General features: G+C 38.3%; 2 protein-coding genes across 3 annotated transcripts in view; one reads left to right on the top strand and one right to left on the bottom strand.

Annotated features, from left to right (window-relative positions):
- Positions 1-424, bottom strand: part of LOC124798176 (NADH-quinone oxidoreductase subunit B 2-like) — a 53,369-nt gene extending 52,945 nt beyond the window's left edge. For both annotated transcript variants that reach the window (XM_047261460.1, XM_047261461.1), the window contains exon 1: positions 268-424. In XM_047261460.1, the coding sequence (XP_047117416.1) occupies positions 268-292 (25 nt within the window). In that variant the 5' untranslated portion in view covers positions 293-424. The remainder of the gene's footprint in view (positions 1-267) is intronic.
- Positions 425-459: 35 nt separating this feature from the next.
- LOC124798175 overlaps positions 460-13,699 on the top strand; it is a 96,714-nt gene continuing 83,474 nt past the window's right edge. Inside the window, exon 1 of the mRNA XM_047261459.1 lies at positions 460-555. The gene's annotated coding sequence lies outside the window, so the exon portion shown is untranslated. The remainder of the gene's footprint in view (positions 556-13,699) is intronic.

The raw sequence follows: 13,699 nt of genomic DNA, 5'->3' as shown, positions 1-13,699 counted from the left end.
TATATAACTGCAAACATACTAAACCAAGGACAATAGAGCAGTAGTTGAAAAATATGACGAACTGGGGAATGCTGTTATGTGACGCCACAATGTGATTTAGTGTCAAATCATTGACCCCTTTTTTTATTTTTTTATTAGGAATAATCGCATCACAGTCGCATTCATCAAGCTGAGTACAGTGCTTTAAAAATTCCACTTGCTTATGGTGCTGGCATAGTCGAACATCCCACACACATTCCAATTTCAATAGCACAAACATCAACTTACACTGTCTCAACGCAATACGCAACATACTGCGCTCCAGACACTCAAACTTTCACTATACGAAATTCCTCTATGTGACCGACACTACAAATGCAAAGCTGAAAGCAGTAAGATATCAAAGCAGCTTCAATCAAAGATACACCACACACAACACCTGCGTGTAGCAGACATCAGAGGATTCAGTCGTAGCAGTCGAGATGGCATTGCTGATTGGTTTATTTGTCATCCAAGACGGTTGACACTTGACATGTTAGCTGGAGAGGCTAGGGAATTGTCGGGGTGGGGTAAATGGTACGTAAAACCAGTTTTATGAAGTAAGTAATAAGGACGGAATCAAACGTCAAGCATTGATAGAGTCGAATGTATATATATTAGTACTTACACCGGACGTTTAAAATTGTGATTGCAAGGGACAAATTGAATTTTCTCATAGAGTTTACTATCCAGTTCACTTAATGCTTTTACTGTTCGAAAATGAGAGAGTAAATAATCACTAATAACATATGACATTCGCAAAATTGCTAGTGGTTTACAATGTGTCAAATGCACTTCTTTGTTGAGGAGTCGATCCTGCGTTTGTATCAGTGCTCGAATTCTATACCTGTTGATTGTTTGTATGTAACCTCATGCAGCTAATAGCGAAGACTTCGATGTCTAGGCTGGAAGTGTGCCCAGGAAGTTTTGTTGGATTTCAGCCATTAATTACGAATTGTGTGGCATTAGCTCACTGGCATTACTGCACGATTTCAAATACTTGCCAAACTCAAGAATTTGTAGTCGATCTTTTTAAACGATGTACTGTATACGTACCAATAGTAATATATCACTATATTCTAATTTTTTCTCCACACGAAAGTTGCCGATATAATTCAGCACATTCACACCGTTTACAAGTAAATGACTGCTCCTTTTAAATATAGGCTCGTTTGGTCCTGTAATCTGGTCAGTGAAACTCGAATATCGCAGGAATTTTGGGTACACTGCGTGCATAATAGTATTTAATAAAATCTTTGAGCTAATTCTCTATAAATTTTGACCAGAAATGTAGGCATATATCCTGTGGGACTTGATTCCCTTTAAAGTTCAGTTTCCTCCCAAACAGTCCTTTATATGTGATAAGTGCATTGTGCAATAATAAATGCTAGTAATGTTGTATGTTCATGTAATACAAAACTTGTCAATCACTTTTTGCTCTGAACAACCGTAATGCTTCAGTTACTAAACAAGAGGCATTAACTGATTCGTATTTTTTGAAAGTGAAACAGCATAATCCTGATTTCTGTAATATCTTAAACAATCCATTGCCAAGTTTATATATTTTTGACAAAACTATTGCCAACACTTATTGTGTTTAGTACTTACATAAAATTTGTTGTACCAAAACAAAAAGGACCACATTTGTTTGTGTGTCTATACACTAGTGACAAAGGTAAATTGAGACAATAAAGATGTATTGCATGTAACTGTTTGAAAGTATTTAACTTCTATACTGATGGTTTTGTGCAAAATGGTCAAATGTATGTATCAACCATATGCCATTCACTTCTGTGTAAAAGTTATGTATTGGACTCCCCATTCATTTTTCAGTGTGGTGTGCAGATAAACATTACTTTGCTACCGGTCAGTTTGTTAACACAACCAGATTTTCTGCTTTCACATTCATTGGCTTCCCCCAACTTTCAACCAAATTGTCACATTCCAACCTAACATAGACTTTGGGCTGTGCTACAGATAAGTCTGTTATCACAAACAAGATTTCAGGGGTGTCTAACATGTAACTTCAGTCCATGTCTGGACAAAGCCCTTATAAAGACTTCCCACGTGTGATGCTTCCATGTTGCTCCTGTATGCTTTCTAATGACATTACTCACATTCTATTAGGTCTCCATCTTTCCTAATCCCTTGGAATCCAGCAAAAAATTGTGCCTGATCCATCTAACACTGATTCACCTGACCATGTGCCCACACCACCTTAATTTAATTTTTCACTGTGCTCTTTTACCTGATCTATTTATTTGTTCTGTCTTTCTTAGTAATCCATAATATGCATCTCTCTTTTGCTCCACGAAAAATCCTCGGTTGTAAATGCTTTATGCGCTGAAAGTCTCTCTTTCATTGCCGTAGGTCAAAAGTGTGTTAGGCACATTGACTGTACACTTACCTTTCAAACCCATTGGAAAATTTGCATTGAAAATCCTATTTAGTTTGTCACTACTAGTGCAATCTATTTTTACTCTTAAATTCTTTCTCTTCCTGTTCATCCAGTCATTGCCTAAAACTGCCCTAAACATGAAATTTTCTCACTTATTCTATGTGTACTTTATTAAGTTGTAGAATTATCTTTTTTGTGTGTTTATTGTACATTATTTTAGTCTTATTATAATTGATTTTCAGGCCTACTTTCAGATTTGCACTATTAACTTCTTTTTTAATTCTTGATGTTGACCTGCACTGTAGGCAAACAGTACAATGTCAATAGCAAATGAAGTATTTCAGATGTGTCCCAGTCACACGAATTCCTCCATCTGTGACATAGTTGCGTAAACAAACAGTGATCCAATACTGTTAAATGCTTTTTATTCCAGTCTTTGATCACAATATCAGTTCATTAGTCAATGACCGGTTTCAGTCTGTAATGACCATACTCATGGTGTAAAAAAGATCTGAGGGTGGTCATTACGGACTGAAACTGGTCATTGGCTAATGAACTGATATTGTGATCAAAGACTGGAATAAAAAACATTTGACACAAATTCCTTTTACATTTTTCCACACTACAAATCTGGAAACTTCACTAGATCTGCTGAGAACAGCTTTTGTGATACTTAATCGCTTTGCCTGACTGCTCTTTCAGTTCTAAATATTTCCTCTTCTGTTGAAATTGGTATAGGCAAGACTGTGTGGCAATTCAGATTCATAGTTCTGTTCTGTATCTACTTCAACAGTTGGCTTGATCCTTTTCCTGATATTTTTTTAATGTGTTTAATTGTTAATTTAGTGAATATTTTGTACACTAGGGATTGGAGGCTAATATGTCTGTCTCCTTTTTTCTCAACGGTAATAATTTCAGGGTTGTTCCTGTGTAGTGGAATTGAATTCTTTCCTGATCAGCCTTAAACACTAGGAAAAGGAGACTTGGGCATAAAGAAATTGCAATATAACTTTATTTTTCGGCACAACTACTTTCAGTAATACTGATTCAAAAATTGTACAAATGTTTTTGATACATTTAGGTAGGTCCAATTTTTTGCCTTTTTATATGCTTAGGCAATGTGATATGTGTGGGTGGTACTCCTCAGCTACCAAATACTTAAAACAAGGGTGATTCCATGTCAGATTTTGTTCAAATTTCAAAGACTGAAATGACTGTAGCTAAATAACTTGAAAGAGCATAATGTACGAATTGATTTACAAGGGCTATACATTTTTATGGATTTGTCAAATTGCAGAACTGAATCAAAAACTTCCATGCTACATCAATGGGAGAAATGCACTTGACTCGCATCTTACTAATCTGTACAAGGACATTGGTCCTATAGAAACTGTGGTGGATGAACAATGCACCGGAATAGATTGTGCATTACTTGCAACTAATCAACTGTAGGTAGAAGATTTTGTTATAAAGATGGAATCACAAATCTCTATGACCATTCTCTACTTTGTTTCAAAAAGAAAAATAATATCTTAAAACTGTGAAGCAGAACCTTAGGCCTGGTGAAGTAATTGCATGCTTGATTTTGTTGAGTATTGGTCAAGGTAAACGAGTAGGAAAAACAGGCCTGTGATGTTTGGATACAGCATTTGTAGCAACCTGCAAGGAACAATCATGTTGGTTAAATATGTGGACATTACATTGCAAAAAATGGTAAGAGCACGTGAAGATTGTGGTAGGGAAGATGAATGGTCGATTTCAGTTTATTGGGAGAATTACGGGAAATTGTGGTTCATCCATAAAGCAGACTACTTATAGTATGCTAATGTGACCTATTCTTGGGTACTGCTCGAGAGTTTGAGATCCATACCAGGTTAGAATAAAGCAAGACATTGAAGAAATTCATAGGCAGGTTGCCAGATTTGTTAGTTTCAAACAACACGCAAGTGTTTAAGAAGATGCTTCAGGGACTCAAATGGGAACCCCTGGAGGGAAGGTGCTGTTCTTCTCAAGAACCACTATGGAGAAAATTTAGAGAACTTGCATATGAAGCTGATTGCAGAACGATTCTGCTACTGCCAACATACATTCTGCTTAAGGACAATGAAGATAATATAGAAGAAATTAGGGCTCATAGGGAGAAATGTAGCCACTTGTTTTTCCCTCACTCTATTTGCGAGTGGAACAGGAAGCCATTCTGGCCCATTCAGTATCCATCTGGTCTCTTGTACTACTCTCCCCCAGTGGAACTGTAATGGTCTCTATTGTCAGCTTCTGGAATTGGAACTCTTCTTTCACTCTACTCTGTAGCTTGTGTTGTGGATACTTACTCACCAACTCTTCGTGGTTTCCAAGCATTCTGCTGGAACCATATTGGCCCTTTACGACCTTTTGATGGTGTCTGTATGTTGGTCCTGATGAACATTGTTAGTTCTTGGGATCCTATTCATACTGTGGTTGAAGTGGTGGCTGTTCAGATCCATTTAGACTCTGCGGTAACAATAAGCAATGTTTATCTCCACAGACTGGCTGTCTATAGTTCCTCCTCTTCTTGCCCTCCTTAGACAACTCCCTCCCCCCTGTCATTCTACTTGGGGTTTTTACAGCCATAACTCACTGTGGGGTTGTACTGTGACCACTTACTGCGGCAGAATTGTTGAAGACTTGCTGACAGGGCTTCATCTGTGCCTCCTCAACAAAGGAGCCTCCACACACTTCGGTGTGGCACATGGCACTTTCTTGGCCTTCCAACTGTAGCCCTGGATTCCTCCCCTCCATTCAACCATTCAACACAGAGCCCATGATGATTTGTGTGACATTTTTTGATCCTCATTTCTTTTCTTCAGCATCACTTGCCTAGACACCTTCCCAGGTAGGCATTTATTAATGCAGATTGGGATATCTTTTCCTTGTCTGCCATCCCAACCACTCCATCACACAATGGCACTGATGAGTCCATAAGGAGTTTGACCGATGCCATCCTTTCGGCAGCTGTTTTGACACTTACTTCTTCCTTGCATTCTCCCTAGTGGAAGACTGTCCCTTGGTGGACCGCCTGCATCCATCTCTTGAACAGCTCCTGGCCTTTAAACAGTTTCTTGCCCGGGCCCATTATCTTCCTAAAACCAGAAACAGCTCATATTCTGTTATTACCAAGCAACAAACCTAGGAACCAACACAACTGGATACAGATCACAAGTATACACAACATTTATTACCAGATACCCAGAATTAAAATTTTTAACAGAACGACGACTAGCTGATCAGATCCTTGTAATAATCAAAAATAACAGGATACCCCAGTCAGAATTAGAAAACATCAAACAACAAGTACAACAAATACTGGAACAAAATAATGTGCAATCAGAAGAAGAAGAAAATACAGTAATGGACTCAAACATCCCAGAGCAAACAAGCAAAGAACAACATGCATCAATTGAACAGTCAGAGGAAAACGAAATCTTAAGACAGCCACCAGAACAAGCACAAATAGAACATGAAGTGACACACATGTTAGATATAGAAGCAAAATTTCAGCTGACATATATAGAATACAAAGACACAAATACAGACATTAGACCATTCTTGCATAGACCACCAAATAACCCACATGTCAACACAACAATAACAACTATCAACACAATCGTACACAACAAAATAAATGAAAATACAACTATGGAAGAGTTACAACTACTGGTTTATATAGGAGCACTCGCTACACAAAATATACACACTAGGCAGAGATCAGAACCAACAAACACACAGAAGAAACCCACAAAACCAGCATGGCAACACAGGCTACAGATCAGAATAGAAAAACTGAGAAAAGACATCGGACAGCTAACACAATTTATAAGAAATGAAATGTCGGAAAAAAAACGAAAAAGGTTAGGTAAAATCTCACAACAAGAAGTGATAGAGCAGTTAGATGAAAAGAAGCAGAAATTACAAGCATTGGCCAAACAACTTAGAAGATACATAAAAAGTGAAAATAGAAGGAAACAAAACCAAACATTCAACACAAACCAAAAGAAATTTTACCAGACAATAGATAACACACACATTAAAATAGACAATCCACCAAACATAACAGACATGGAACACTTCTGGAGCAACATATGGTCAAACCTGGTACAACATAACAGCCATGCACGGTGGATACAAGTAGAAACAGACACATTCACATCTAACTAAATTATTTAAGTTGCATTGCAGACCCATACACAGTCCCTGATACACTTACACAAGGAATAACTTATGTGAAACCTAAAGATCAAGCAGACACAGCAAACCCAGCAAAATATCGCCCCATAACATGCCTACCAACAATATACAAAATATTAACTTCAGTCATTACACAGAAATTAATGACACATACAACACAGAACAAAATTATAAATGAAGAACAAAAAGACTGCTGCAAAGGTGCACGAGGATGTAAAGAGCAACTGATAATAGATGCAGAGGTGACATATCAAGCTAAAACTAAACAAAGGTCACTACACTATGCATACATTGATTACCAAAAGCTTTTGTTAGTGTACCCCACTCATGGTTACTACAAATATTGGAAATATACAAAGTAGATCCTAAATTGATACAGTTCCTAAACATAGTAATGAAAAATTGGAAAACCACACTTAATATCCAAACAAATTCAAATAATATCACATCACAGCCAATACAGATTAAGCGTGGAATATACCAAGGAGACTCATTAAGTCCTTTCTGGTTCTGCCTTGCTCTGAACCCACTATCCAACATGCTAAATAATACAAATTATGGATACAATATTACTGGAACATACCCACACAAAATCACACATCTGCTATACATGGATGATCTAAAACTACTGGCAGCAACAAATCAACAACTCAACCAATTACTAAAGATAACAGAAGTATTCAGCAATGATATAAATATGGCTTTTTGAACAGACAAATGTATGAAAAATAGCATAGTCAAGGGAAAACACACGAAACAAGAAGATTACTTATTGGATAACCACAGCGACTGCATAGAAGTGATGGAAAAAACAGATGCCTATAAATATCTAGGATACAGACAAAAAGTAGGAATAGATAATACAAATATTAAAGAAGAACTAAAAGAAAAATATAGACAAAGACTAACAAAAATACTGAAAACAGAATTGACAGCAAGAAACAAGACAAAAGCTATAAATACTTATGCTATACCAATATTGACCTACTCATTTGGAGTAGTGAAATGGAGTAACACAGACCTAGAAGCGCTCAATACACTTACACCATCACAATGCCACAAATATAGAATACATCACATACATTCAGCAACTGAAAGATTCACATTAAGCAGAAAGGAAGGAGGAAGGGGATTTATCGACATAAAAAACCTACATTATGGACAGGTAGACAATTTAAGAAAATTCTTTATAGAATGAGCAGAAACTAGCAAAATACACAAAGCAATCACTCATATAAATACATCGGCTACACCTCTGCAATTTCATAACCACTTCTACAACCATTTAGATCACATAACATCAACAGATACGTAGAAAGTAAATTGGAAAAAGAAAACACTAATGGCAAGCGCCCGTATCATCTAACACAGCCACACATCGATCAAGACGCATCCAACACATGGCTAAGAAAAGGCAATATATACAGTGAGACGGAAGGATTCATGATTGCAATACAGGATCAAACAATAAACACCAGATATTACAGAAAGCATATTATTAAAGATCCCAATACCACAACAGATAAATGCAGACTTTGCAAACAACAAATAGAAACAGTAGATCACATCACAAGTGGATGTACAATACTAGCAAATACAGAGTACCCCAGAAGACATGACAATGTAGCAAAAATAATACATCAACAGCTTGCCTTACAAACAACATGTTCCCACAAACAAGTATGCACCACAAAATGTACTGGAGAACGATGAATACAAATTATACTGGAAGAGAACCATTATAACAGATAAAACAACACCACATAACAAACCTGACATCATACTCACCAATAAAAAGAAGAAATTAACACAACTAATCGAAATATCCATACCCAATACAACAAATATACAAAAGAAAACAGGAGAAAAAATTGAAAAATACGTCCAACTGGCTGAGGAAGTCAAGGACATGTGGCATCAGGATAAAGTTGACATTATACCAATTATACTATGAACTACAGGAGTCATACCACACAATATCCACGAGTACATCAATGCAATACAGCTACATCCAAACTTATATATACAACTACAGAAATCTGTAATTATTGACACTTGTTCAATTACCCGAAAGTTCCTAAATGCAATGTAACATATACCGTACAGTTGAAAGGAAGTCACGCTTGATCAAGGTCCGTGTCACCTTCCATTTTTAACCAGACATAACGTCTGAGACAAGAAAGAAATAATAATAATAATAATAATAATAATCTATTGCTGAGCATTTTGCTTATTGTTTCACCCAAGTCTCCGCATCAGTCCACTATCTGCCTGCGTTCCGTCTTCTCAAACATCATCACGAATGTCCCCCCTGTATCTTTCGTTCTATGCCACCTAGAGCCGTATAACGCCCTGTTTAACAAGTGGGAATTTGCCAGCGCCCTTCCTGTCTACACTGACACCGCTCCTGGACCAGAATGGGTGCACAACCAGATGTTTCAGCACTTATCGAGGGCTAGCCAGTGTCATATACTTGCACTTTTTAACCATTGCTGGAGCGAGGGGGAAATTTCCCTTTCCAATGGCAAGAAAGTGTCATTATTCCAGTTTTGAAATAGAGTAAACCACCTATTCAGATGGACAGCTGTTATCTGATCAGTTTAACCAATGCCCTCTCCAAGTTACTCGAAAGTATGGTGAGTCGAATTCTGTATTGGATCCTTGAATCCCAGGACATTTTCGCTTCAGCCCAGAGTTGTTTTTGCTGAGTGACTCTCCTACACGTAGTTTAGACCCTGTGGAGTTTGCCATCTGAATGGTTTTTGCCCAGCATCAACACCTTGTAGCAGATCTTTTCAATCTGCATAAAGCATATGGTACCACGTAGCACAATCACATCCTTGTCACCTTACACGAATTAGCCTCTGTGGTCTGTTACCAATTTGTATCCAGAACTTACATTCGTGTCTCACTTTTCAGGTATAGGTTGGTGCCTCCTGTAACATATCCCATCTGCAGGAGAATGGGATACGCATGGTTCTGTTTTGAGTGTCCCCAATTTTAGTGGCTATCAAAGGTCTGGTGGTGATTGTGTGACCTAAAGTGTCCCCAACTATGTATGCTGATAATTTTCGCATTTATTTTTGTTTGACTGCGATATATGTTGCTGAATGCAGACTCCAGGGAGCAACAGACTGAGCACAAACTTAGGCTTTCTCTCATGGATTCCATTTTTCAGCTGCCAAGTCCTGCGTTACGCATTTCTGTCATCACCGTACAGTCCACGCCCACCAGAACCTGTACCTTCTTGGCCAGTCCCTCTTTCCTCAATGTGGTGGACTCGCATCGTTTTTCAGGACATATCTTTGATGCCTAGTTGACATGGCTTCTCCATCTTCCACTACTAAAGCAGGCACAACCCGATGCTTATCTACATCTTAGCAACACCAACTGTGGTGCAGACTGCGCTGCCCTAATACTGCTTTACACAACATTGGTCCAGTCTCATCTAGATTATCAGAGTGTTCTTCCTCATCTGTGCAAATCTATGAGCAGTTTACAAGCTCTTGACCAATGTTAAACTTATCATCCCTTGATTGATTATCCAGAATTTCCTACTTGCCCTTGAGCAATTTGGATGTTTGGTCTCTCTTGGTGTGAACCCCAGGTCATGTTGTGATTCCCGGAAATGAACTCACTGACATGCTGGCCCAATTGGCCACCTTTTGAGATCGGTATTCTGGAATCAGATCTTTGCTCAGTATTATGCTGTCAAGTTCTAAGGATTTCGATACTGAACAGTGTAATTGGACTTTGCCAAACAAACTACATGTGGCAAAGGAGACCACAAATTTGTGGAGGTCCTCCATATGGGCCTCTCACAAGGTCTCCACTGTCCTTTGCCAGCTCCACATTGGCCATACTTGACTGACTCATGGTCATCTCCTCCATCATGAGGGACCACCCCACTGTCGTCGTATTGCTCATTTGATGGTGGTCCTCATTTTGCTGGACTGTCCTAACCTAGTCATCCTGAGGCAGACCCTTAATCATCCTGAATTGCTACCACCTGGTGTTAGCGGATGATGCATCAGCAGCTGACCTGGTTTTACTGTCTATTTGCGAAGGGGTTTTTGCCATCTCTCTAAGGGAGGGCACCTCAGCCTTGTCAGCCCATTGAGGGGTTGGCAGGACGCCCCGTTGCCTCATCTGCTCCCGAACGGGCAGCGGCAGTCTGGGTGTGGTGGTCTGCCCCAGCCCTCGCCATACTGGAACAGCCGTGGTACATGAAACTGTACAGTATCCTGGAGACGAGGCTGGCAGGAAACACAAATAAGTGAACTGAAGTCTGGCGTCACTAGCAGGAAGTGGACATCGCTGAGTCGAAGATATTCCAATGGACCATGGTGTCACCATAAAATGATGATAAAATTTGAACAGTTTGCCTTCCGTTGATTTTCCCTTTACACAGTAATAATTTTATTTTCATACTGTTGTTTGTTAATCATTTTATATGCTTTTATAAGGTTTAATGTGTACTTGTGCTTCAGTTGTTGTAGAATTTATTACAGTTTGCATGTAAGCTAGCACTCCCATTTTGTATATAGGCGCATTCATTGCCCTTGAAATCATCAGTCTGGTGGTTGTTATAAATACTGCGTATGGTGTGGAATTTGATAGTTAATCGTTTGCCACTCATCGCACATAAAGTACATTTTTAAGGTTATCAGTCGGTTTTATTGCTTATCTAGCAAAGGTATGTTGGGGCTCTTAAGCTTAACTGTTTTACATAGCTGTTCTAACAAACTTGTTTTACTTCTGCTGTTCACTCGTGTATTCGTTTTTTACGTACCTGCTGGTCTGCCGCTTGCAGCTCGAAATCCATCTGTCATATATATGTCATTGTGTCTCCGATAAACTCTCTGTATTTTAAAGTCGTTCCTAGACAAGAAATAGCAACAAATCCAGATTTCATAAAATTGGGAAATTTGCAGGGAGTTTTAGAGTGTTCTGTGCACTCAAACCAGGAATAAAGAGCAGTAAGACTTCACAACTTGAGCATGTTGTAATAGTCTGTCTACCACTCACAGCTCGAAATCCATGTGTCATAAGAATCCGCTTCCTGTCACTGTCGGAAGTGTATGTGGTTCAGAGGTCTTATAAAGTTGCTTGTACTCTACAGTGAGAAGAGTTTTTCCCAATATCTTCCCAGCATCTGCTGATGCAAGTGACTTTTGTGTCTCACGTAATGCATCTGTGAAAGATGAAGGCTTGAGAGCGCTGCTGACAGCTTTTGGAGTTAAATGCACAAATTCATACACAGAAAGAAATGTACATATGAAACCAATCTTACAACATTGTTGCTGCTTGTCATTATAGATTGTGAGAATTGTGGAACACTTTTTGATTTTTCTTTATTTGACATTGTCTTGTCTTTCCACTGACTAATCCAAAACCTCATGTTTTGACATGTTGCCTATTAGCTTCTGCCTCAGGACCTTTGGTCAACAGTTGTTTGATGATTTTCGTGTCATTTCGCCAGTGTGAGTGGCATCTGTTTCCAACATTCATTCTCCACTGTCGGTGTCGGTGGAGGACGACTCTTCGATAATGCCAACTACTCATGTTTCCAAGATGTCAGAATAATCGTTAAGTAAACATCAAGCAAAGATCTTGAGGCATAAGGCAACAACTGATACATCGGCAACTGACCACATAAACATTAACAGTTTCATACATGTTCTTTTACAGTAGTTCTAATTTTTTGTTATGATGATTGATGGTAAATAAATGTATTCTTCCACACATATATTAAGTAATCACTGTAACATAATAATCTTACTTATCATTCAGGTCAACTGAACCTACCAATTCTGGACGTCGTCGTCATACAGCTACGTAATGCAGCATGGTGTGTGTTGCCATACTTGCACAAACAGAAGGGAACAGAGCACTATATAATGTAGTGACACACTAATCTGTAGGACAACTGAAGGTCTAGGTTAGCTTGGGAAGTGACAAGGTGATTACAGTTTGGTGTAACCAATGAATTTAAATAAAAAATCTTAAATATTGTTACATTCTGATCTGTAGCATGTTCAGAGATGTAAATTAAGGTGAAAGGGGTCAGTTAGGTTGAATTGGTGTAGCAGTATCAAACACTTCAGTTTGTAATGAACATAAACAGCCTCAACCCCAAGAAACCGCTACTTTTGTGGTAACCAATTTCTGTCAGTTAGTGACCATCTTCAGACCTAATACCATGGTGGTAGATGGTGGTGGAGAATGGAGAAGAAGTTATGGAGTCCATGAACATCAACTGCTCAGTTTAATCCATAATGCTTGCTCTGTTCTCCGCCACCACCTACCATCATGGTATGAGGTCTGAAGATGGTCAGTAACTGACCAAAACCGGTAACCACAAAAATGAAGGTTCCTTGTGGTCGAGTCTGTTTATGTTCATTTTAAAGTCCTAAGAAGAGCCACTGTTCTCTACGAGAAATGTTCTCAAAAATTACTTCAGTTTATCCTATCTTTCTCACATGCTTTCTAATTTGTGAGAAGTTCTTTTGCATTATAATAATGCTGCAAGGTAACTACTAGGAAGGTAATTTTCCTATTTGTAACTGCTCAACAAGTTTTGAATGAAGAAATTTTGGCAGTAATTTCTTTATCTGCCTTTCTTCTTCACTTCAGATATCAGGAAATACTGCTTACAACAGTTTCCACCTGTCGTGTGGTCTGCCCACTCTGTCTGCCACAACATTTATAATCTTTCACTGTTTCTTTCTTTCCAGTTGGTCGCTCTATCTGAAACTCTTTCGATGCATACTTTCATTGAGGCTTTATACCTGCAGTTTTCTTAGTGTTTCATTTGTAATCCTGCTTGTTCTTGTATACCATTTCACTCTAAGAAATCTCATATATACTCTTCTTTTAAAATTTGAGTGTGAGGACTTCCATTACTAATGTTGCCATACGCACTATATTTCTGAAGTATTTTGTAGTTTTCCAAAGATTAAAATTGATTTTTTAATTATTGAGCATTTTGGCTACAGTATTAAGTCTTTTTGAATACCGTAAATCTATAACATTGTTCTACTTCTGTTGTTTCATTAT

The sequence above is a fragment of the Schistocerca piceifrons genome, chromosome 5 (assembly GCF_021461385.2).
Source record: "Schistocerca piceifrons isolate TAMUIC-IGC-003096 chromosome 5, iqSchPice1.1, whole genome shotgun sequence".
NCBI lineage: Eukaryota > Metazoa > Arthropoda > Insecta > Orthoptera > Acrididae > Schistocerca > Schistocerca piceifrons.
Note: the sequence above shows the minus strand (reverse complement) of the source record. Positions and strands in the feature narration are given on the sequence as shown.